Raw genomic sequence first — 26,598 nt, 5'->3', positions numbered from 1 at the left:
GATTAGATAGTTAGTGTAGCTTGTCACAAACAACCTCGTAAGGACCAGCAGGTCTGCTGTTGTTTGTTCTTCCTTTGTGTTCCTTTGTGTTCCTCTGTCTTCATCCCCTTCCTCTATCTCTACCTTCTCTGTCTACTTTCTCCTCTCTCTTCTGCTTCCTTCCTTCCTTCCTTCATTCCTTCCCTCTTTCTCCTCTATCTTCATCCTTATCCTCTTTCTCTCCCTTTTCTGTCTTTTTCCTGTCTCTTCTGCTTCCTTCCTTCCTTCCCTCCTTTTCCTCTATCTTCATCCTCTGCCTATTCCTTCTCTGTCTATTTTCTCCTGTCTCGCTTCTGCATCCTTCCTTCCTTCATCTCCTCCGTCAATAGTTATCAAAAAGGTGGAAATAAAACTCGTCCCATGATCAATTCTGCTATATTTCCTCATATATATTTTTTCACTGCATAATATCTCGCAGACACTCGCTCACTCACTCACTCACTCTCTCTCTTTTGGTCAGGGGCAGCCACCACCAGCCAACCTCTCCTCGCTCTCCCCCGCGCCTCGCTACGACACACCATTGAGACACTTATACACACTGACACAACAAGGTTCGAATCGTTTATCACAACACATCTTGACTTTGAGGGGGTCGGGGATCCTGTTTGTTTACGTATATATTATGTACACACGATGACGTCACTATTTCGCTATTCAGTTAAAACACTTTATTTATTACGAGTACGACCGCGCGTGTGGCTCCAACAACAAGGGTTAGGAATTATTAGTATTATTAACTATTAGTATTATTTATTTGTTTATTGAAGTATTTATTTAGTTATCATTATTACTATTATTACATTGTTACACGATGAAGGACTAATGTAGTCGCACTAATAGTAGTAGTTATAGTAGTAGTGGTAGTAGTAGTAGTGGTAGTGGTAGTAGGAGAGGAGAGGAGAGGAGAGGAGAGGAGAGGAATTAGAAAAGGAAGAGGAGAAGGAAGAGAGAAAACGGAAGGGAAATTGGAAAAGGAAGGAAGGGAAGAAGAGAAGAGGCGGAGGAGGATCAGAACCACCTAGACGATTCACAAGGAGAAGAAAGAGAAGGGAAGGGACTATATTGTCTCGTACGTACAACACTCATGATTGTATACGTCTCTACACGAACACCGAGAAACAGACTGTGGCCGCACTTTCCGACGCTCTGGGGAGGTGAAACTTGCCTGCTCTGCGTCTCCATGGATTAGCCTGCTCGAAGTCAGCCCCAAGTCACCAAGAAAATAGGACTGTCACCGCGTCTCTGTAGGGATTAGCGTGCTCGACGTCAGCCCCGAGTCACCAAGAAGAATGGACTGTCACCACGTCACATTTTGGCTAACGTACTCGAAGTTAGCCATTTAGTCCATGAAAATAGAATCGTCACCGCGTCTCTGTAGGTTAACGTGCTCCAAGTCATCTCAAAGTCACCGCATTGAGTCCATGAAGAAAAGTCACCACGTCTCTATTGGTTTACGTGCTTGAAGTCAGCCCGAAGTCACTGCAACAAGTCCAAGAATAGTCACCGCATTGAATTCAAGAATGGGAGAATAGGCAGATTGGGTTACGATAAAGAGAAACGTGAAGCCAGAAGTAGAAAGGTGTTCCGTGAGGTTTTTTTGGCTAACCTTTCCTCCCTACTTCAAGAGATAGAGAAAACTTAAAAGAGCGCTAAAGTTGGGTAAAGGAGAATGAGTAGATCAGATTACTATAAAGAGAAACGTGAAGCCAGAAATAGAAAGGTGTTCCGTAAGGTTTTTTGGCTAACCTTTCCTCCCTACTTCAAGAGACAGAGTAAAACCTAACAGAGCACCAAGGTAGGGTAAGGGAGAATGGGCAGATCAGATCACAATAAAGAGAAGCGTGAAGACTAAAGTATAAGGCTGTCTGAGCATGTTTCGTCTACTGTCTAACCTTCCGTCCTTATCCCAAGACCGTCTCCGCTGCCCCCTGGCAAGTCTCACCCGAGGGACAGTCACGACAACACATAGAACCATAGAGTGAACCTCGAACACCCAAATGGAGACAAAGAATGACTGGCTGACGAGCGCCGCGCCGAGCCTTTACTTCGCGGCACTGAGGAAGAAGTGAACTCGACAGATAAGACGAAAAAACACACTCACGGTAACATTTAATTTGTTTCACATTTCATAGTTTTGCTGAAAAAGGCACAACACTTTTATCCACAACGTTACTAGTCTTATTCTCGTCTTGAATCACCGGTAAACACGTCGGCTACATGGGAGAGACAGCCACGATACAGAGGGTGGGAGGGGACATCGAGGGAACACTTTAGTTACGAGGGACACAAACATAATCTCACAAACAGCTATTCGATCAACAAGCCCTTCCGCTTCAAGCCCTTATGTCCAAGATCCTTCATACTTAGAGACTTAACGTTCCCTTTTAGCGTAGTACCTTTAAGTTACGAAGATTACTTGGTTACGAGGAGCAGAAACAGAATCTCACAAACAACTATTCGATTAATAAACCCTTCTGCTTCAAGCCGTTATGTCCAAGATCCTTCATGCGTAGATCCTTGTTAACATTCCCCTTTACCAATCAACCATGGCCATAAGTTCCTAAGGTTACTTGGTTACGAGGGACACAAACAGAATCTCACAAACAACTATTCGATTAACAAACCCTTCTGCTTCAAGCCGTTATGTCCAAGATCCTTCATGCGTAGAGCCTTGTTAACATTCCCCTTTATCAATCAACCATGACCATAAGTTTCTAAGGTTACTTGGTTACGAGGGACACAAACAGAATCTCACAAACAACAATTCGAACCTTTGACTCTCCCTCTTCAAGACCTAATATCCAAGACCCTTTTTACTCACAGACTTATTAACGTTCTCTTCTATCATCCAAACATAATTGCAGTCCCTTCAAATTACTAAGGTTTAAGTCTTGATCATTCCAGGACCAGGTATTTTAAGACCCTAGAACACTTAATTAGATATCTCCATACCTTAATTACATTGGGTTAGATAATTACCTCACGACCTGTAACTCCTGACCATAAGAGCACAATGTACGCGTATAGGTATGTATGTAACGCAATCTTTATATAACAAGTACCTTCCGGGCTCTTAAATATTGCATCTTGGGACCTTTAGTGCACACGGTGACATATTCAAAGCCTCACACAAAACAGAGGTAATGGAAGGTAGGAAAGAAGAGTGAGAGAAAGGAATGGTCTAGGTAACGTTCAACTCATTTTCTGCCTTTCTTGCGGTCACGAAACGATGAAGGGACTGGCGAAAGATTAGATAAAGAAAGAGTGGAAGAATAATGTATGAGGAACAGCAGTGTGATTACAGGAACGCGGGGTAATGAATAATAGGGACTGAGGGATAGAATTAGATACAGAAAGAGTGGAAGAAAGACGTTTTGTAGGAGGACGCAGTCAGATGAAAAACAGGAACTAATATATAAAATTAGATAAAAGAAAAGTGAAGGGAAAAAGGCTTGTAGGAGAACGTAAAATGATGACAAACAGGAACTAAGATACAAAATTAGATTAAATAAAAGTTAAGGAAAAAAGGCTTGTAGGAGAACGTAAATAGGAACTGAGATACAGAATTAGATAAAGAAAGAGTGAAAGAAAAAGGTTTAAGAGTAGAAACGTAACTAGAAAAAAAATGCAGTGTGATAAAAGTAGGAACTGAGAGAAAAGAAGACAAAGAAAGAGTGAAAGAAAAAGGTTAGAGTAGAAACGTAACTAGAAAGAGAAATACAGTGTGATAAAAAATAGGAACAGAGACAGAATTAGTTAAAGAAAGGATGAAAGGAGAAGGTTAGGCGTAGCAATATAATTAGAAAGAAAGGAAAATTAGAACCCAAATGATAAAAAAAAAAAGAGGAAATGAGACAGAGAATTAGATATAGCAAAGAGTGAAGGAAAAAAGATCAGAGCGTAGAGAAGTAGAAGGAAGAAGAAGAACGCAGAATGATAAAAATAGGAACAGCGAGATAAAGAAGGAGACTATCGCGTGTTCTCAGGTGGTAACGACTCACGAATTCCGCCCTCACACCTGCCGTCATTCCTGCCTCATATAATTCGTACCTTATACCCCTTCCTCCCAACCCCTTCCTCCCCTTCACCCTCATCCCTTCCCCTTCAATCTGGCCCTTCTTCCCTTGCCCTTCATCTCCTCTTCATACTTCTCTTAGTCATCTTTCATCCCCTTCATCCTCTCGCCTTCCTCATCCTTTCCCTTCAGTCATCCTTCTTCCCTTTCCCTTTCGTCCCCTTCTTCAGTTCTTCCTATGCCTACCTTACCTCCCTTCCTTTTCCCCTCGTTCCTGTTCTTCCCTTCTCTCTCTCACCTCAATCTACTTCTGTTCCCCATCCCCTCTTTATCTTACGTTCCTTCTGCCTCCCCTCTTCTTCCCCACACCCTTCCCTTTACTCCCCTCCTTCCCTTCTCCCTCACTCCTTCCTTCTTCACCCTCTTTCTGGCGCTATCTTACACACCTCTTCACTCTTAACCTCACCTGCCTTCCCTCACCTTTGCCCTTACCCTCATGTGCTCTCTTAAAGGGTTATTGGTTTTGGCAGTCTTAGGTCAGCTCTGGAAAGCCCTAAAGGGGGGAGTCTTAGCCTGACATGACCTGACCTGACCTTCTGTTTAGGAATTTAAGAGGTCATGGAAAAATCGAGGAGGAGAGAGTTGGATGTGGAGGTGGAAGTGGAGGTGGAGGTGGAGTTGAGTGACACACACACACACACACACACACACACACACACACACACACACACACACACAATCACACACACTCAAACACACGTCAACAACAAACTGGACAGGCTATTAATAATTATGTCACAAACACCAACAGAAAACAAACACTATTTATTCCTGCGGGGTTATGGAAAGAGTTAGACTCCACATAAAATATATATAGACACCTAGCGATCAATGGTAGTAGTTCTCTTCCTCTCCATCCATAACTTTATACAATTATGTGCACTGCTAATATTGCTTTCCTTCATAAATTATACAGGGAAATTCAACAAGAGAGTGATTTTATACGTTAACTTAAGTAACATCTAATACAGTGACGGCGTGGGCTGGAGTGAGGGATATAACGTAAACGATCGTAACGGTAATGATTGTAACGAATGCGAGGGATTGTAACGTTTCGGAGTGACAATTTTTAACGATAAAGAACAAACAAGTCAAGCGAGCCACGGATTAACGAATGACGCTTCCATATTTGTGAACGAACGTGAAGTAATGGTGAGGATAATAATAGTAATAGTAATAATAGTGATGATCGGAACCCTGGCTAGTTTAGTTAATACTATTCCGAGGAGAGACTGAATGTAACACAGCGCGCCTACTAGTGGTGGTCTCTCTATCTATCTCTCCATCTCCATCTCTCTCTCGTGAGGATTTGGTAGACATTATATTGATTTCTTTTTATGGCATTTGGATTTGGATTTTCTTTTGTTTTATTTATATTCTTTTGTCATTTTGTTGTTTTGGGTTAAGATTTGGCAGCCATTACGTTGATTTTCTTTTATTTATTTATATTTTTTGTCATTCTCTTGTTTTGGATTAAGATATGGCACCTGGATGTGGATTTTCTTTTGTTTTATTTATATTCTTTTGTCATTTTGTTGTTTTGGATTAAGATTTGGCAGCCATTGCGTTATTTTTCTTTTAATTATATCTTTTTTTTTTTTGTATGTCTCGATTTATTACTTGGGAAAACTTTGTCTTTGTCGTAGTTTTCCTTGTTTCTTTCTCTACTTATCTTTTCATTCAAAATTTTTATTATTATATATACCTCATCTGATAACTCTTCTTTAATTAACGTTCTGAAGAGCTACAAAGTTTATTTAAGTGTAAACAGTCGATTAATTGCATCTTATCCGTAGTTTATTAATGGCATAGGAGTCAAAATTTATAACATTACCCGCCACTCTGATCACGAGGTAAGACTAATGGGTTGAACCGTAATGTTATAAGCCAATCACTTGACCTGACCTCACTCGGGGCACCCAATTTATCCTCAACCTGACCCCATGACCTTCCTCTTCCCTCCCCTTCCCCCCTTTCCCCCTCCCCTCGAGCCGACCTTCACCCCCCTCACCAAACCCTCGAAGCCGCGTCACACAAACGTAATCATCAAACTCATTCATTATTACCAGAAAAATAACTGTACATGCATATTTGCCCACTGTGAGTCATTATTATCATCTTTATATCTATCAACAAAAATACTTCCATTACACACTAGATAACACCGATGCTTTTACGCGTACGTTCAAAGGAAAAATATATATTGTATGTATATCCATTGTAACCACCTAGAGGGCCTTGACGCCGCGCGCTCTCTCTCTCTCTCCCTCTCTCTCTGTCTCCGTCACGACACCTATGTATGTACAGACGCTACACACAACACTACAAGCCGCTAAAAAACACCTAAGTATGGACTCTCAAAAACGGGGCCGCTCGGAATGGGGGTTTCAGACATCGGAGGCAGCGTCTAAGGAGCGTTTGGCTGTCATTCAGTGCCCTGGGACGTCCCTTTCGCGTTTCGTACTTCATTTGTTTGCTCAATTTCCCGCCCTATAAACGTTTGCATAAAAATATCGAGAAGTTTCACTAAAAAAATAATCCTTCATTCAAAATAACCACAAACTCTCTATTGAAGTGACGTAGTTATTGTTGAAGATCATTGTAAAGGTATTGAAGAATATGTCATTGTGGTTTGTGAGTAGTTTTCATCGTCTTGGGTGAACACCGTGAGTGGCTGATCGAAGAGCCAATCAGTGAAGGCCCTCCAAGTGACGTCACAGTTTCGGGGTCGCCGCAGAGGCAGACCACAAGGAAAAAAGATGAGTCCAACAAAACAACTCGATGTAAGGGACGATCAGCCTTCACGGACCTGCCGACCCACGTTTCCTCTGCAGCCAATCGATCAAGGTGTTGCCCTGCCGCCGCGGCCTCGAAGCGTCCACGGTAAATATATCACAACCACAACCCGGGAGGATACCGCCCCGCCAGCCGCCAAGCTCATGGGACGAGAAGGAAGAAAAAGGAGGAAACATGAGTAAATAATAAGATGAGGAAATAACCTTTGTTGTCTTGATACCTTTCACGCCTCAGGTAGGCAAGGGCAGGTGACTCAGGAGGGAGAAGAAGAAGCGTGTGTGGCTGTGTGCGTGTGTGCGTCCTGGGATTAGGGGGCGGCCGGGTGTTGTTGTATGAGGAGGCGGGTGTCGGAGGGCGTGTGTGTCGTGGGCATGAGACGACGTGAGAAGGTTATGAAGGGAAAGGTGAAGGGTCGCTGGGTGGCGTGAACAATGTATAAGGAAGTCTCTTGGGGTCCAAGGACAGTATAGAGAGGTTTAGAGAGAGAGCTGAAGGGGAGAAGGAGGTGCAGGGTGGCTGGTAGGGTATGGCAGAGGCTGTTCTCCCTAGGTTAAGAGTCGCTGGGTGGCGTGAACAAGGTATTAGGAAGTTTCTAGGGGCCCAGGGACGGTATAGAGTTATAGAGAGGGAGCTGAAGGGGTAGTAGGTGCAAGGTGGCTGGAAGGACATGGCAGAGGCTGTTAGGGTCGTTGAGTGACGTGAACAAGGCATTAGGAGGTCTCTAGGGGCCCAGGGACGGTATAGAGAGGCTTAGAGAGAGAGCTGAAGGGGTGGGAGGTGCAGGGTGGCTGGTAGGGCATGGCAGAGGCTGTTCTCCCTCCCGGTAAGTCCCACAGCAGGCCACAGCAGGGCAGCACCACGCCTTAACAATACACAGCACGTACACGGATCGGCAGCCAACCATCCTTGTCTTAAATCTTGAGGTCACGCACACACACTTCCACGTACACGATTCTTTGGTGACATGTGTGCAAGAGGGCGGGTGTGCGCACGTCAGAAGAGCCAGGTGTGTGTTCGTGTGTGTGTGTGTGTGTGTGTGCCTCCCCACACTCGAGAACAACAACAGTAACAACATTAACAGTAATTGGGAAAACAGCTAAAATCACATGTACCTTGCTTGCCTAGATCATCGCATCGTCGGATAGAGGTCCATATTAGTAAACGTATCGGGCTCCCATTACGACCACGGTTGTCAGATTATCGTACTCAGAGCCTCGTATTTACCGGTTTCTGGCCCATAACTCTTGCCAAGAAACACCAATAATTAACCATTTAAACGATAACCATATATGAAGACAGTTATTTGGGTGATGAAGCAGTTTTAGGGTCGGAAATCGGCAAACAGAAGAGGCAGAGCACGACAGTCTGGCAGCGTTGATTATTTACGACTGTTTCCCAAGGCCGCAGAGAAGATTAACCGGGTTTTCATGGTGATTTTAGAGTTCATGGTGTGCAGAAGTCGTGTAAAACTATCACTGGGACCACAAAACAGTCCATGAAAATCCCAGCAACTTCCACGAGAGGCTTTTCAAACAGGTGAACTGAGGCGCCGATACGTTTAAGAATACGGACGAGAGCGCGAGAGAGGAAAACAGTTGATGGAAAACTCGTGCCAAATAATCTCGGGAAAAAAAAGGAGGGACTCAAACACAAGTAAAAAAAAAAATCCCCTTGAACCACACGCGAATAAAACAAAATTTTAAAAAAATACAATTAATCAATGTAATAATAAGCGCACGTAACATGACTCTTACGTAAACACAAACGTTCCGGCGTGACACTTGAGCGCGTGTGACTCCGATGCAACACAAAAGAACCCTGTTGATGAGAAGAAAGGAACGTTTTCAAACGAACGAGACTGGACAGCGTTTACGTGGGAATGATGGAAGGCGGGAAGGAGGGGGAGGGGAGGGGTCTGAGGAGGTCAAGGGGAAGGGGGAAGAGAATAGTGGGAGGGAAAGGGAGTTGGGGAGGTAGAGAGGTTACGAGGTGGAGGAGGAAGGGGAAGAGAGATTGAGAGGGCTAGGGAAGAGGAAGGCGTGGGAGGGTACGTCGTGGAGGAGAACAGAAGATAGGGAAGAAGATGGGGGAGGTAGAGGCGGGGAAGGTTGTGGAGGCCGAAGGGGAGGAGGAGGGGTACATACGACGAATCTCCGGCGCTAGGAAACGAAAGTCAGGTTGGACATCACACACCGACGCACTCACCACTCGCCACTCACTCACACACCGACATCGAGGAGAACACTGAGTAAAGAGTCATCGCCAACCTCCCGCCCGAGCGACTCATGCCACCAGTACCCGGGTCACTAGGGAGGTAAACACAGACTTGATAGGACTCGCTCATCGCTAACACTGAATGCTTTATTATTTTTTATGGTTTTCCACTATTTTATATTTATTGCTGGTGGTCCTACATAGAGTCTACACACCTTAGAGCGCTCACACTCGCCGAGGTTCACCATTAACAAAGAGAGACTGAGACGTGCGTTTTCAAAGGGGTCGGAGTTGGTCCTTTTTAGTCTCGACATTCTGGAAACGTTGCCATATTGTTTTTCTCCCTCCGTAGTGTTCGCCGGTCCTTCCCTTTGAGTTGTCGCCGCGTTGGGGGTCAAGTGGAGGTCAAGACGTCTTGCTAAGTGGCGTGTTCGTGTTGCTTCAGTTTGTTTTACGTTCACAGGGATAGATTGAGCATCCGCCTTCTCTTTAGCGAGATAGTGGCGGGTTGCTGGTCCTGTCGATTGGAAAGGCTCAAGCTACAGGTGAACAGGACCTTACTTGAGGGAGGGAGAAGATGAAGAGTCCCCAAAGTTTGTCCTCGTTTCGGCTCTTCTTTATAATTTGTCAAGATTTATGTTGGGGAGGAAGATGGAGTGTGGTCAATATCGTTGTGGCTCCGTGCGGTTCGCGTCTTGAGGTCTTCCAGGAAACCAGAATCAGAAATCGATGTCCTTTGGTGCCTCAAGATCAAGTCCTTCCTCCTCAGCCCCATGCGGTGACACCAGGAGCGACAGCTGAGCAAATCACTTCATCCTCAAAGGAGTTCTACCGCAAGGTTCCGCACCCAACACCTCGACCAGTCTGCCAGGTGATCTCAAGGCCGATAGGGAGCAGCGCGCCATCTCTCTCTTTCTCTTCGTTAATGCATTGCTACTCTAGAGACCAGGACAGTCACCAAGCGATCGGCAACACCACGAACTCTCACTAGAAAACACCTACCTATCTGTCTACAAAAATAACCGACGGGCACGGACTAGGCACACACCTACATCGCATAATTGAAAATCCTAAAGGAGGAAGGAAAGATGATGAGGAAAAGGGGAAAACGAATACTCTCAGGACAAAGGTCAACACGAGACAGCACGGCAAGGAAGAGATCATCGGTACACAAGATAAAGGGCGATTGGGAAGTAACGGAAACAAGGGCAAAGGTCAGCGGAAGTGTCACCTGTCCTTCCCCCTTTAAAAGCTAACTATTACGCTCGAGTTTGACATCACTACGGGACCTACGGCTCGAGTGGGACTCCGAGGGGGTCTTCAAGGACTGACAGGCGGCTCTTTTCGAAGCCTTCCAGACTAGCTGTTTTCTTGGGGACCCCGAAGAGACTGTTACTGAGGTTTCCGAAGACTAGTGAAGGTCCTCAAAGGTCAGCGGGGATCAATATCAATGACCTAAAGGAGAGTGGCTTGCGCGGGGTCGTTCGTCTCAAGGGGAACCTTCAGAGGTCGCCGGAGTGGGTCGTCTCCGGCTCCTTTACTTATTTCACAGCTTCGTCTGGTCGTGCTTCTTAGGGGAGGTGATGGGCGGCGGGGAAATGATCTCCCCGACCAGGCGTTTCTTCACCTTCCCATCGGCAGTGGTGGTTGTCGGGGCGGGGATGTCTTCCTCGCTGTCGGAGCCGAGGGTCAGTGCCGGGTTGATGCGGCCGTTCATCTCCCCGGTGGCATCGTACTTTACGACGGAGTGGCACGCCATCATGGTCATCTCGCCCTCCTGCGGTTCGCCCACCTTCTGTACGTCGTCGGGGATGTTGACGACGCAGCGGAAGACGTCGTATTTGGGCGGGAGGCGGCCGGTCTCGAACACCCAGCGGGAGAACATGGAGGCGCTGACGAGGAACAGGCCGGAGAGCAACATGGCTAGCGTGCGGAAGGGGAAGAGCTGGACCTCGTTTTCCTCATCATACCACGGATACCTGGGGAGGAAGAGGAGGAGGAGGAGGAGAAAGAAAGAAGAACAAGGAGGATGGTGAGGAGAAGAACGAGAGGGAGGAAGACAAGGAGAAGAAAGAGGAAGAGAACGAGAACAAGGAGAATGATTAAGAGGAGAAGGAAGAAAAGGAAGAGAGAGGCAAAGAAATAAGGAAATTTGTTAGAAAACTAATTATATTAGTCTCTCTCTCTCTCTCTCTCTCTCTCTCTCTCTCTCTCTCTCTCTTGTTCTATTTTTAAAACCCTTGAACAACCTCCCCTTAATGAAAATGTAAAAAATGTTCTCTATCTAATCTTTTTTCTTCATTTTTTTCTCATATTTCAGTCAATCTTCAAAAACGGTTTCCATCAATGTCCGTTTTCACCTCCATATTTTCAGCTGTATTTTTTTATTCCATTTCGCCAGGGTTTTTTTTCCGAGCTTTCGACAATGTCATTTATCATCCGCCTTTCACGGCTTTTTATCCCTCCCTCTATCCCTTCCTCTCCCTTTCCTTTCATCCCTTGCTTTCCCTTCGTCCTTTGCTTCCCTTTTATCCATTCTCGCACTTCCCTCTCTCCCTCCCCTTCTATTCACATTCAATCCTCCACTAACCTAGAACAATTTTCCTTTATTCTTTCCTTTCATTCTCTCTTTATTTTTCTTTCTGTATTCTTTCTCTCTTTATTCTTTGCTGCCATTCTCTCCATCAATCATCTTCCTCTTCCCTTCTATCCTTCAGTCCCTTTCAACTCAGCCTTCTCCCTCTCCTTTTTTTTTATCTAGCTCTTCTTTTGTCTTCTCCACCCTCCCTTCATCCTCTAACTTCCCTCCCCTTCCATCCATCCTCCACTAACCTAGCACTCCACCACTATTCTTCGCTGCCATCCTCTCTATCACACCCCTTCCTTCTATCACACTACTTCCTCTTCTCTTACTTGATAATGGGCGGGATTCCGATCATGGACTCCCCTCCCAGAAGGCGGACGATGAGCCCCACGATATAGGCGCCGAGGGAGCCGTAGAGGTTACAGTGGTTTCTGAAGTGCACGACCATGAGCAGCTGAGGGAACAGGATCACGTACACCAAGTCCGACGAGAGATACCTGGAAGGAGAGGAAGAACAGGGGCGTTTAGTGGATGTACGGCGCGATAAGAGAAAGGAACAAGACGCGCGTTCAGTCGAAGTACCGTGTGATGAAGGGAAGGAAGAAGTGCGTTTCAGTGCAAGTGCCGAATGATTCTTTTGTTGGTTACTGAAGAAGAGAGAAATCGATTGCATAAGAGAAGACATGACTGAGATTAGATTAGATTCTTTTGAGTTATAGCTGAAAGTACCGAATGATTCTTTTGTTGGTTACTGAAGAAGAGAGAAATCGATTGCATAAGAGAAGACATGACTGAGATTAGATTAGATTCTTTTGAGTTATAGCTGAAGACGAGACACATTGCATAAAAGAAGAATTGACAGCGAAGGGATAGAGGAAATAGACGTGCGTTTAGTCGAAGAACCGAGTGATAATTTTAAGGTAAACTGAAGAAGATAAAAACTGATTGCATAAGAGAAGACATGACTGAGATTAGATTAGATTCTTTTGAGTTATAGCTGAAAGTACCGAATGATTCTTTTGTAGGTTACTGAAGAAGAGAGAAATCGATTGCATAAGAGAAGACATGACTGAGATTAGATTAGATTCTTTTGAGTTATAGCTGAAGACGAGACACATTGCATAAAAGAAGAATTGACAGCGAAGGGATAGAGGAAATAGACGTGGGTTTAGTCGAAGAACCGAGTGATAATTTTGAGGTAAACTGAAGAAGATAAAAACTGATTGCATAAGAGAAGACTTGACAGACAAAGGCATAGCAGGAAGAAACAGAGATTCCTAATGAAAAACGGAAAAAGATAAAGAAGAAAAAGGAAGGAACAAATGGTATACTAACGCTTTGAGGAGTCGTCTATAAAGCTGCCCAACCCACACATACACTCAGCAACTCCAAAAAGCGTAATCTAATGCCCCTCAAACAGAAGGATCAAAGAACCTACTCACCACAGCCCGTAGATGGAGGGGATGGTGAGGGCGAGGGTTGTGGCCAGAGCCCCGACGAAGAAGATGGCAACCCGCATCACCCACAGCACCTCCGTCTCGCTAGCCTGGAGGAGAAGGGGGAACAGAACACGTCTTATATTACACTCAGAAGGAGAACTCGATGATACGATGGAATTGTGAGGAGAGAAAATGCAGTGTATGAGAAAATAAGAAAATAATGATGACAGTTTTGGACATAGAAAAGCATCACCCACAACACCTTCGTCTCGCTAGCCTGAAGGAGAAGAGGGGAAAGAACTCGACTTATTTTACACTCAGAAGGAAAACTCGATGATAAGATGGAATTGTGAAGAGAGAAAATGCAGTGTATGAGAAAAGAAGAAAATAGTGATGGCAGTTTTGGACAGAGAAAACCATCACCCACAACACCTTCGTCTCGCTAGCCTGAAGGAGAAGAGGGAAAAGAACTCGACTTATTTTACACTCAGAAGGAAAACTCGATGATAAGATGGAATTGTGAAGAGAGAAAATGCAGTGTATGAGAAAAGAAGAAAATAGTGATGGCAGTTTTGGACAGAGAAAACCATCACCCACACAGCACCTCCGTCTCGCTAGCCTGGAGGAGAGAGGGAAAAGAACACGGCTTGTTTTACACTCAGAAGGAGAACTCGATGATACGATGGAATTGTGAAGAGAGAAAATGCTGTGTATGAAAAAAGAAGAAAATAATGATGCCAGTTTTGGACAGAGAAAACATGGTATGAAAAGACAAGGAAAAACAAGTTAGCGGTTTGGGCAGAGAAAAATGTAGTGTATGAAACGGAGAAAAGAAAATAATAAGACACCTTTCAACAATATGATAAAAAAGAAAACAATAATAAGACGGGTTTTAAAAGAAGAAATACGAAATAAAAACTGTTGAAGTCGCGCTGCTTGGCATTAGAAACTGGATGATAATTACCCAAAGAAAATGAAGAATATGACATAGGAAGAATATTTTTTTCGAAGTTATGAATGGGAAATACAGAAATAAGGGAAATATAAATGTCAAAATAATTATGAAAAGAGAAAATACAGAAAAGGAGAAATATCAATGTCAAAAATGATTATGAAAAGAGAAAATACAGAGAAAAAAATATAAATGTCAAAAATGATTATGAAAAGAAATATATATGTCAAAAATTGTTATGAAAAGAGAAATATAAATGTCAAAAATTATTATGAAAAGAAATATAAATGTCAAAAATTATTATGAAAAGAGAAATAAAAATGTCAAAAATTGTTATGAAAAGAGAAATAAAAATGTCAAAAATTGTTATGAAAAGAGAAATATAAATGTCAAAAATTGTTATGAAAAGAGAAATATAAATGTCAAAAATTGTTATGAAAAGAGAAAATACAGAAAAGAGAGAAAAATACCAAAAAATAGTTATGAAAATATAAAATACAAAGTGAAGACCAAATCTTCCATTGTGAATAGAGAAAATGCAGAATGACAGAACTTCCAAAATAAACAATTCAGAATAAAGAAAGAAGGTCTAGTGAAGCCCTCTCCCTTTTCTCATTTAGTGTAAAATTTATCGTCGACGTGTTACCGTCCTCCGGAGAGTCACGTGCGTGTGCCTAACAACATAATTAGTCCTCGGTCCCTGCGAGCGGAAGGGGAAGGAGTATAGAATATTTAAAAAGGGGTAGAAGAATATTCAGCGTCTACTCAGCGAACTAGGAACCCATGAAATATCCAGCACTGGCATAAATACGAGAAAAAAGATCCCATCATGAGGAAAGTAAGGTAGGAATGTTTTGATTAACAATAAGGTACATATTTTCAAACATTTCGGGCCTCACACACCCACACTGGGGAGGCGGTGGCCGAGTGGTCAGCGTGCGTGTGCGGTGAGCCCGGGGACCTATGTTCGAGTCCCATCGATGCGCGCTGACAGTATTCAAGATTACCCACATGCTGCCCAGATCTTCAATCAACCCTAACTTCAGCGACTTCGGTCAATGTCTTTATCAACAATATTGTGGCTGTTTTATCTTTTTTGACCCGTTTTCCAAGGCGAGGTTAGTTGGTTTTGCTAATTTTTATATATTTTTTTTACGAATGAGTGTAATACGTCGACTTAACTGTGAAAATCCAACACTTCTAACTCCGTCTCAAAAGTGGATCTAAAAAGCCAAACTATCCACATAACTTAATAAATACTAGTGCTACGTTTGAAAATCTGGCGTTAGTGTCCCTTAACTCTTCTAAGGAGCACTGGGGGCAGCATGGGCCAAGCAAGAGCCACATATCACGGCAGCCACTATAAATAAAATTCGCCTACGCCAGTAACGGGCTGTGGTCGCCCACGGGACCCTCAAAAAAGCCTACCGGCGCTATAGGCAGCACTTAAAATAAAAGGCTTTGGTAGAGGCTATGTTAGTGTGTCCACGGGTAGTTTTATAAGCCTTGCGATAGTTTGACGGCTTCTGCGCCATGAACGTGAAAAAAATACTCATGAGAACCTGACGAAAGGACGAAGAAAGGAAAAAAAAATGAAGCGAAAAAAAGGAGGAAAAGATGGAAAAACGAATCGACGGGGAAAAGGCCTTTGGAAATAGTTGTTTTGAGAGTTGAAAGCCTCAGAGAATATGAACCAACTGAGAGTCAACGTTTACCCAAGCAAGTCATGAAGGCATGGATGCAATACATACAAGTAACAGCACAAACAACACTCACATTCTGCCGGAAGATGAGTTTCCAAATATTCCTGGCGAACATGGAGGCGGCGGACAGCACTGAGGAGTCGGCGGAGCTCATGACGGCGGCGGAGATGGCACCGAGGCCAACGAAGGAGACGAAGGGGGGCGTGAGGTGCTGGATGACGAGGGGCAGGATCATGGCCGTGTGGTTAGTGGAGATGCAGGTCAAGGCATCCTCACATTCCAGGTCCGTATCGTTCCAGTCTGCGAGAAGGGTGAAGGAAGAGATATTATGGAAGATGAAAGAACGGACGGATTGATGGACGAAAGAAAGAAATGAAAGAAGGAAAAAGAGGAGGAAAGATGAGATAACGGGCGGAGTTGGTAAATTGGTGAAGGAAGTATTGAATAATGGAGAAAAGGGGATTAGAAAAAGAATGGAAGAATGGAAAATAGGAGTGAAAGAGATAGGCGAACAGGAGGAAGGAATTGATCAAAGAACGATAGAATAATACGTAAAGAAAATGACGTTAGGAAGGAAGAAGGAAAATAATTAAGGAAAAAAGGAGGAAACGATGAGAAGATGAAAGGACGGGGGAAAGAAATGAAGGAAAGAAAAATGGAAAAAAAGGAAAGAAAAGAAGAAAAACATCAGAAGAAAATAAAATGAGGAAGGAAGGACGGAAGGAAGGAAGGAGAAAATCGCAATCAGAAAAGGAGAATGGGAAGGAAATGGAAGCGGAGGCGAGGAGGAAATAAATGAGAAATGAAAGGAAATAATGAGAAACGAGAAATCAGTCAGAGATGAAAGAGGAGGAAATGATGTAAAAATAAGAGAAAATAGAAAAAAATAAAGGAAAAAAAACGCCAAAAGGATAGATTTTAGGGGAAGAAAAGCGAAGACCGAATTTATGATTGGAAATGATTCTGAAAAAAACTTGCATATAAAAAACGAGAGAAAAAATGAAAGATAAAAAGAAATGGAGATAGAAACAGAGTAAGAGAAGGGAAGGGAAGGTTTGGGGAAGGAGCAGAAAAAAAGAGAGGAAAGAAAACGCCATAACATATAACACAGAATGATAAAAGAGGAATAAAGGAAAATGGGCGAAGGAAGAGAAAGGAAAATATGATGAAAGTTGTGAGCATGGAACAAAACGAGAGAAGAAGATAAAGATAAAGGGAAAAAAGAAAGAAAAGAATGGTCAAGTTAGTTAGCAAGAGAAAGAGAAAGAAAGGAAAAGAAAGAGAGAAAGAAAGAAAGAAAAATAAAATAGAAAGAAAGGTGAAAATAGCGTGGGAAAAGGAGAAGGAAAGAAAACAGACAGAAAGAAAAAGGAGTAAGGAAAGTCAAGGCAAGAGAAAGAACGAAAGAAAGAAAAAGAAAAAAGGAGAGAAAGAAAGAAAGAAAAAATAAACTAGCGTGGGAAAAGGAGAAGGAAAGAAAATATCAAAGAAAAATGAGAAAAGAAAAAAAAACAGACCAAAAAATTAACCAGTGAATCTCAAACACGTCAGAAAAAAAATAAGAGGGAAAAAACAAGAAAATAGGAAGAAAAAAAGAAAGAAAGAAAGAAAACAGAAATAGAGAAGAAAAGGAGTAAGAAAAGTCGAGGCAGGCGAAACAGAGGCAAGAATTAATCAAAGGGAATCTTGCGCGTCACGTCAACAGAAACTTTCAACATCAGCACTGGCCCTCGCACGCCACGCCCCCTCCCCCTCCCTCCCCCTCCTCCTCTCCTCTCCTCCCGCCCTCTTCTCTCTCTTCCTTCCCTCCCTCCTTCCCCTTTCCAGAATCCTCCTCTCTTCATTTTCCACTTTTTTATTTCTCTCCCTTCTCTGTTTTTTTTTTTGTTTTTTTTTTTTCATTCCTTCTTCCTTCACTTCATCCCACTCTCCCTTCCTGTCCCTTTTTCTAATCATTCGTCCGTCCCCCATTCCCTTCCTCTCTCCCTTCCTCCCTCCTTCTTCTAGTCACTCATTCTACCTTCATTCCCTCCCTCAGACCCTCCTTTTCCCCTTCCCCTTGTCACTCGTTCCTTCCTCCTTCATTCCCTCCCTCAGACCCTCCTTTTCCCCTTCCCCTTGTCACTCGTTCCTTCCTCCTTCATTCCCTCCCTCTCCTCAAGTCACTATTCCGTCCCCCTCTCGTGGCACTGTTGACTTACTCGTGACCTTGGCGATGGCACCGATGATGACGGGCGGCACTGCCATGATGAGGCACCCGAAGGCGGCCACGTAGGACAGGATCTGAGCCTTGTGCCCCGACTTGCTGGACAACACGCGCTGGAAGTACACCTGAAACACGAGAACGACGCCCGCTGGTAACACAACACTATGAAACACGTTACCCTCTGGAAATGCAATAACGCTGCCCCTGTGAAGCGATCATTAGTCCAGAGCGTGATCAAACCATGACGAATGACACACACCTGCCAGGGGATGCCGCCGAACACCAGCAGGAGGCAGTAGTCGAAGTAGAGTCCCAGTTGTTTGGTGGGCACTGCCCCGATCCAGTCCTTGTCCGTGTTGATCACGTCCCCGACGGCGGGATGGTTCCAGGCGAAGGGGATGCACAGCCACTGAGGAGGAAGGAACACACGGTCTCTCGGGGAGCTCAGAGAAGGGCCTCAGGGTCTCTTCGGGGTCTGAAAGGGGGGGGGCACAGGATCCAGGGACTCAGGGGAAGGGTCAAAGGGTCTTGGGACTCAGGGGAAGAAGGGTCACAGTATCTCTTCGGGGCTCAAAGCGGGCCCATAGGATATAAGGACTCAGGGGAGGGCCACAGGGTTAGGGACTCAGGGGGAAGGGTCAAAGGCTCTCACAAGGTTCAGCAGCTCAGAATAACTTAGGGTTAGGGTTTCTTTGGGACTCATGGGGTCAAGAAGCTTGGGGCTCAAAATCTCTCAGGGGCTCAGAATATGTTAATCTCTCATGGGTTCAGAGTAAGCTAAGTTTCCGAGAGCTCAGAGCCTTGGAGTCACTTACGGCTTCAGGACTCGTCAGGGACTCAAGAGATAAAACACTCAATTCAGGAAGTGGGAATTCATGAAAGTTTTTGTTATTTGGTTTTTGCATATTAGTTTTGTGGTTTTACTATGGATGAATTAGTATTTCCTGTCGTTGAGAAAAGTACGTACAACTGATCGGCTACGTTCTTAAAACTGCAAAAAGGATAAAGATTTGTTAATGCTGCTATTTTCAAGTTTTGGGTCAATATAAACACCAACAAAAGAGATTACAGCTGCGTGACTCGACTTATTTTCACTAAAGTTTGCCGAAGGAAACATTGGAAAACACAGGAGGCGCTGGAGCCGAGTTTACACAAGAGTTTTATCAACTAAGAAAACAGAAACTTCCAGCCAAGCGCCTCATGCCTGACCACGGCCTCGGCAAACACGTCCCTTCTCCGGATCATAACAAAAAGGCGGCCAAGATGCTCAAATAGGACATATACTGACGCCGTGAAGAGTTAGGACCACTCAAAGCATAACAAACGGCGGAGACAAAGGCTCTTATTCTCAAACATTTCGGGACTCACACACCAACATTTATTAAGGCTTTGGTAGAGGTTGTGTTAATATTTTTAAGGCTAGTTTCATGAGCCTAGTGATAGTTTAACAAGGCTTTCGTAGAGGTTGTGTTAGTATTTCCATGGGTAGTTATATGAGCCTAGTGATTGACAAGGCTTTCGTAGAGATTATGTTATTGTATTTCCATGGGTAGCGTTATGAGCCTAGTGATAATTTGACAAGGCTTTGGTAGAGGCTGTGTTAGTATTTCCATGGGTAGCGTTATGAGTCTAGTGATAATTTGACAAGGCTTTGGTAGAGATTATGTTAGTATTTCCATTGGTAGTTATATGAGCCTAGTGTTAGTTTGACAAGGCTTCTGCAACATGAACGCGAAAAAACAGTCAAGAGAACCCGACTAATCTCCTCTGCGGCCTTCGGAAAAGTTGTTGTGAGAGCCGAAAGCGTCTTGAGAATATGGGCCATTTGTCGATAAGGGAAGAGAGGGTGTCGTGCGCTACCATGCATCGCCCGCACACTTACCTGACTAAATACGACGTCCAGGTGAGAAATGACCAGTAATAGCTTTTCATTTTTGCTTTCTGACTTAAAATAATGGCATGCAAATATCTTGAAATCAATGGTGTTATATATTTTTAAAACATGCACCCCCTCTCCCCCCACGGAGAGAGAGAGAGAGTTATATGCGGAAGGTCATAGTTCACTCTCCCCACTCCCCTCTCTCACTTTCTTTTTCTCTCCCCTTCTCTCTCTTTTTTTTATATATCTCCGTCTACTCTATGAATCTATCTATCTGTCTATCGCACATACTCCTCTCGTATCCATCTTCTTCACTCACTCACTCACTCACTCAAAAAAGTCAGATATGAAAGATGAATTTACAGTATTTTCTTGATTAATCACGAACACTTACAGAAAATAGCAATAATTATGTATATTTTAAGTACTGCATCCTATCCTGACCTAAAACAACGAGATAATATACTTGTATAATCTTGTATAATCTTGTATAATGTATCTTGTAATCTTGTAATCTTGTATAATGTATCTTGTATAAAGTATCTTGTATAATCTTGTATAATGTATCTTGTATAATCTTGTATAATGTATCTTGTATAATCACGAATACATACACAAAATAGCAATAATTATGTATATATATTTTAAGTACTGCATCCTATCTTGACCTAAAAAAACGAGATAATGTACGTAAGAACCTCCATTAGCGAGAGTAACGAGGACAAACACCTGAGGAAAAAGAATGACTCAGAAAGAAAGAACGAAAGAAAGGCTCCTCATTAGCCATGTTTTTCATTATCATTTTTCAGGTGCACTGGAAACACATGACGTCATTTTTTTTTTTTTTTTTAAGGTAAAGGCTAATCTTACCTGAGGCTAATTAAGGAGGCGCAGGCAGTGAGGGAAAAAGACACACCTGAGTCTACTTGTGAAAGAGAGAGAGAGAGAGAGAGAGAGAGAGAGACACACACACACCTACTGATTGATTCTGAGAGTGGTAGAAAGATGAAAGAGACGGACGAAAAGAAGGAGGAAAGGGGAGGGAGAGAGAGAAAGAGGGGAGAGGGGAGGAAAGTTAGAAAAAAAAGAGAAAAGAATAAAGAGCTAACAGTGGAAACTAATTCATAACAGGAAATAGAAAGAAGAGGAGAGAAAGAGAGAGAAAGAAAAAGAGCAGAAAGAGAAAGAGGAAAGTGGTAGAAAGGAAGGGTAAGGGAGGAAGAGAGTGGGAAGATTCATAAAAGAAGAGGACGGAAAAGAGGAGAAGGGAGAGGAAGAAGGGGGAGGGAAGAGGAGGAAAAAGGGGAATTGGGTGAAGGGGAGGCAGGAAAAAGGAAGGAAATGGGAAAGAAAAATATGGAAGTGAAAAAGTTTTGGTTGGCTGGTAAAGGGAATGGACGGAGAGAGAGAGACTCATTTCCATTTCACCTCCTTCCCGCATTACCCTGCCCCCCAAAAAATAAAGAAAAAAATAGAAATGAAAACAGCATTATTTTTTGCACGTTACCTTCCTCAGTTTCTTTTTTTCTTTAATATCTCTCGCGTCTTTTCCTTCCCTTTCTTTTTCCTCTCCGTTTTTATCTAATTAATTTCTTTCCCTTCTTTTCCTCGACCTTCTTCTTTGATCACTTTTCTATTTTTTTTTAATTATCTTTTTTTATATATATGGAAAAGGAAATGGGTGCTGTCAGAGATTGGATGTAGTAGTAGTAATAGTAGTAGTAGTAGTAGTAGTGAAGGGGATCCAGTATTGTTTTTTGAGTGGCTTCAGATCTTCTTTTGTTTTGTTCTACCACTTGACCTTATTATAGGGAACCGATGTGTGTGTGTGTGTGTGTGTGTGTGTGTGTGTGTGTGTGTGTGTGTGTGTGTGTTTCCCCCTGAAGCGACCCTGAATTATTGAAGCTAGCGGGCCCTGTTTCCCTCCCCTCTCTCCCTCCCTTCTTCCTCCCCTTCCCTGCTCTCCCTCCTCCTCTCTTGCCTTCCCTTCCCTCCACTCCTGCTTCCTACCCTTCCCGGATCTGCCTAAACCCTCGACAGACTCCACCCAGCGCCTACACCTCACCCATTTCTGTCCATGTATCAACCCTTCTTTCACCCATGTCCTCTATGCTACTACTACTACTACTACTACTACTACCACCGCTACTACTCAAACCCATCCATACCTGTGCTATCCAACTTCCAAATGCAAGAGTTAAGCGGTGTTTTCATGCTTTCATTCTTCTCACTGATGAATTTTGGAGCATAATTTCTTCATCTGTACTTCTTACGCTCTATGACTTCAATTATTTCCACTGGCAGAGTGTCAAGATGTGTTTCCGACTAAGACTGATCCCAGTTCGAATCCCCTGGCTTTTATATTTGAGAGCAAAGTGTTGGAAGTTGTTTGATATCTTTTCTCTATGGTGGTTTCCTTTGCCGCAAAATATAATTGGAGAATGGGCCCCTACAATCACCATAACAATAACTAATGGCAATAACATTACCACTAACAGCAAAACAACACGCATGTACCTAGTTTTCATCTTCTGTATGGCTCTAGGAAGGGCAGCGCCGCAACCATCATTATATAACTACACTACATCATAAAACTACAATAACAATACGTAATCATAATAATACTAATACCACCAACAGTTACAATAGCAGTACCGCCGCCAACAACAAAACGACACGCAGGTAGCCGCTATTTCTCTGGGTCGAGGGGGAAGGAAAGGAGGGAAGGGAGAGTAACTAATCGATACACATATATAGATCGCTGCCTGCCTCGCCCAGTCCCCCAGTGCCCTAGTTCGGAGACTGACACACCCTATTCTGAAACCTTTCGCGGCTCACACACACACACACACACACACACACACACACACACACACACACACACAGTTAACAGAGCCTTCGTAGGGGTTGTGTTAGTATTTCCATGGGTAGTTTTATGAGTTTATTGATAGCCACATTTAATAAGGCTTTCGTAGAGGTTGTGTTAGTATTTCCATGGGTAGTTTTATGAGCCTAGTGATAATGTGAAAAGGCTTCCACACCATGAACGGAAAAAAACACCCATGAAGGAAAATGATCGAAATAGGATCACGATACGTTTGAGAATTTGGACTTGAGTTAATCATGAAGAGAGAAAAGTTAGCGAAATGAAAAGATGAAAAATGAAGCTTACGTTGCCTAATAGAAAATGTATGTGCGTATGATGAGGGAGAGAGAGAGAGAGAGAGAGAGTTAAGTATCGCTGGGGGACATTTACACACACTCGCGACTTTTTTCACTTGTATTTCCATGTCAGTAAGAAGAAAAAGAAGACTCAAGGATCGGAGTGACAGAATGTGACATGGAGGCGAAAAATAATAATGGACGTTTTGTTATTATTATTATTATTTGTAGTAGTAGTAGTAGTAGTAGTAGTAGTAGTAGTATGATAATGATAACGATGAAGTGTCTTGGTTCCTGTTCTATATGCAAAGGAATGATTAAGTTACCCCATTTTCTCTCTCTCTCTCTCTCTCTCTCTCTCTCTCTCTCTCTCTCTCTCTCTCTCTCTCTCTCTCTCTCTCTCTCTCTCTCTCTCTCTCTCTCTCTCTCTCTCTCTCTCTCTCTCTCTCTCTCTCTCTCTCTCTCTCTCTCTCTCTCTCTCTCTCTCTCTCTCTCTCTCTCTCTCTCTCTCTCTCTCTCTCTCTCTCTCTCTCTCTCTCTCTCTCTCTCTCTCTCTCTCTCTCTCTCTCTCTCTCTCTCTCTCTCAAACTAACTCTCTCTCTCTCTCTCTCTCTCTCTCTCTCTCTCTCTCTCTCTCTCTCTCTCCTCCTCCTTCCTCCCTCCCTTCATTCATTCCAGTCTCCCTCCTCTCCTTTACCGCTCACTCCACGCCTCTCATTTCCTCCTTTCCCCCTCTCTTTTGCATCATCATATCTCTCTCTCTCTCTCTCTCTCTCTCTCTCTCTCTCTCTCTCTCTCTCTCTCTCTCTCTCTCTCTCTCTCTCTCTCTCTCTCTCTCTCTCTCTCTCTCTCTCTCTCTCTCTCTCTCTCTCTCTCTCTCTCTCTCTCTCTCTCTCTCTCTCTCTCTCTCTCTCTCTCTCTCTCTCTCTCTCTCTCTCTCTCTCTCTCTCTCTCTCTCTCTCTCTCTCTCTCTCTCTCTCTCTCTCTCTCTTTTTTTTCAATCCACTTTTCAGTCCTTTCTTTCATTTCCATTCCTTGCTTCCTCCTTTCGTTTACCTTTCTTTTTCCTCTCTTCCTCTTTTTCTCCACACTTCCTTCCTTCCCTCTCTTTTTCTCTATTCCTTTCATCCTTTTATCCATCTCTATCTGTTTATTCTCTCTTTCTTTTCTTATATCCTTCTTATCACCGTCTATTTCGCGTTCTCTTCCTCCTGTTTCCTTATCTCTTCCTCCCTCTCTTCTCCCCTCCTCTCATTCTTCCCTTTTATCTTAACTCTTGCTCCTTTCTCCCCTTCTTCTTCTTTTCTCCTTCCCTTCTTTCCTTCGTTCCTCCGTCTCATCCTTATTTCAGAGATGCATTTTTCTCTTTACTTTCAATAATATTTTTTCTCTCGTCCTCTGTGTGTGTGTGTGTGTGTGTGTGTGTGTGTGTGTGTGGGTGTGTGTGTGTGTGTGGGTGTGTGTGTGTGTTTGATCTCTTCTTTTTTAACTTTTTGCAGTGATTTGATATTCCTTCATTTATTATCATCGTTTTCTACATTAATTCAGTTTTGTTTGCTTTTACACACACACACACACACACACACACACACACACACTCCCTACTCACCATCACCACCTTCCCATCTTGTCCAAAAATAGAAAAAATATCAACCTTCATTTTTCATCTTCGCCGCCTTATTAAACTTAGCAACGGGATCAAACGCTTTCGACACCCAATCACCATCAAGACACTCTCACGCCAGCCAATGAGGTGCCGGGGATGAGACACTGGCCCCTAAAACGCACCAATCAGATTACCTGTTGCTCGCGAGAGACAATCACAGGAAGCGTTCAAAGGCAGGTAGAAAATCACGAGAGAGAAGAAGGAAAGAAAACATACGGAGGAGATGAAGAGCCATTTTACCTGTGATGGTATGGACTTACCTGAGTACCAAAAAATATATAGGAAGAAATAGAGAAAAGAGGCGATTTATGGGCAAAGAATCACGAGGAAGAAGAAGGAGGAAAGAAAACATACGGAGGAGATGAAGAGCCATTTTACCTGTGATGGTATGGACTTTCCTGAGCATTAAAAAAATGGAAAAAAAAAAAGAGAAACAAAGACGATTTATGGGCAAAGAATCTCAAGCTAAATAGAGAAATGGCCAGCAGTCAAGAGCTCTTTTACGGAAGCAACACGCAAACATAGAAACACCTTAGACAAGAGTAGGTAAGATTAGATATTATTACATGGGGTTAACATGACACTTGGGATAGGCTGGGTTAGGCAATGGTTAGGTAGGCAAGGTTTCGTTAGGTTACGTTGGGTAAGGCTACGGTTATACTAGTTAACGAAACGCTTGGAGTCCAACCTTAAACAGCTGTCCATCCAATTCTATCTTTGGACGAGTGGTTAGACGAGTCCAACCTTGCCGTTGGAGATGTTTAGGTTTCTGCCTTTCCAACGGCGTCAAGACGAAAAGAAGAAGAGAAACAACAACAACAACACATGTGCCACGCTGTGAGCTGCTTTCCATCACGGCGAGAACAGTTGAAATTATGGCGCGTAGGGAGAGGAAATGTTTACACCGCATCGGTAGTCAAACGAATGTCTGCTTATTGCCACTATATACATTCTATAAAATTTTACTCCTATTTCAAGATATTTTTATACTAATAAATACTTCATCTCTTATGACTGAATAAGCTGTATACTTTCTTTTCAAATATGTCATAAATATGAATACTGTATAACACAGATCTTCAGTTTTCTTCCCTTGGATGAGATCCAAGGGAAGGAGTACAACGCTACTGGGCGAGGTATCTTTCCTCCAACCCTACACTTGGATTCCAAACGAAATCCTCCAACCTTGGACGAAGTTCAAGCGAATCGTTGGTATCCAACCATTTCGTTGACTAGTGTAACCGTGGCTTAAGGTATCGTTAGGTTGCATGGGGTTAGGTATCATTAGGTTTTACTACATCAGTCGGTCTACTTACCAGACCGATGAAAATGAGGTAAGATTAAATAAGGTTACATATAATTGGGTAGATAAAGTTTAGTTTGGAAAAGTCGTCTTAGGGATGCATTGGGCCGGGTATCATTAGGTCTCACATCAATCAATCTACTTACCAGGCCGATGAAAATGAGGTAAGATTAAGTAAGGTTACATATAATTGGATAGATAATGTTTAGTTCGGAAAAGTCGTCTTAGGGATGCATTGGGCCGGGTATCATTAGGTCTCACAACATCAATCAGTCTACTTACCAGGCCGATGAAAATGCATATGAGCTGAATCACGTCGGTGTAAGCCACGGCATAGAGGCCCCCGAAGAGCGTGTAGAAAACAGCGATGCAGGCCGAGAGGACGACTGCTATGGTTTGGTCTAGGTTAAGGACGACACTGAGGGTTGCGCCTGGAAGTGACCGGTAATCCTGTGTATTGGGTGCCGCTACGGGGGACTAGGACAGCTACTAAGACTAGGGAGGAACTATAGCTATCTTAGGGCCCCTTCTGAGACTACATATGTCGTTAGGTATATGCAGTAGCCAAAGAGAGAGTAAG

At 43.3% G+C, this 26,598-nt stretch overlaps 1 protein-coding gene across 4 annotated transcripts in view; it reads right to left on the bottom strand.

Annotated features, from left to right (window-relative positions):
- Positions 1–398: 398 nt before the first annotated feature.
- LOC127000292 (high-affinity choline transporter 1-like) overlaps positions 399–26,598 on the bottom strand; it is a 64,338-nt gene continuing 38,138 nt past the window's right edge. For 2 of the 4 annotated variants that reach the window (XM_050863828.1, XM_050863830.1), the window contains exons 5-11: positions 26,301–26,449; positions 18,268–18,417; positions 18,004–18,133; positions 15,876–16,102; positions 13,151–13,254; positions 12,038–12,205; positions 399–11,103 (exon numbers count right to left, since the gene is read on the bottom strand). In XM_050863828.1, coding sequence (XP_050719785.1) covers positions 10,671–11,103; positions 12,038–12,205; positions 13,151–13,254; positions 15,876–16,102; positions 18,004–18,133; positions 18,268–18,417; positions 26,301–26,449 — 1,361 coding nt within the window. In that variant the 3' untranslated portion in view covers positions 399–10,670. The remainder of the gene's footprint in view (positions 11,104–12,037; positions 12,206–13,150; positions 13,255–15,875; positions 16,103–18,003; positions 18,134–18,267; positions 18,418–26,300; positions 26,450–26,598) is intronic. The other 2 variants (XR_007753858.1, XM_050863829.1) reach the window with 2 other exon arrangements.

Source organism: Eriocheir sinensis, chromosome 18 (assembly GCF_024679095.1).
Source record: "Eriocheir sinensis breed Jianghai 21 chromosome 18, ASM2467909v1, whole genome shotgun sequence".
Taxonomy (NCBI): Eukaryota; Metazoa; Arthropoda; class Malacostraca; order Decapoda; family Varunidae; genus Eriocheir; species Eriocheir sinensis.
The sequence above is the reverse complement of the archived record's forward strand: the minus strand, read 5'-3'. Positions and strand labels throughout refer to the sequence as shown.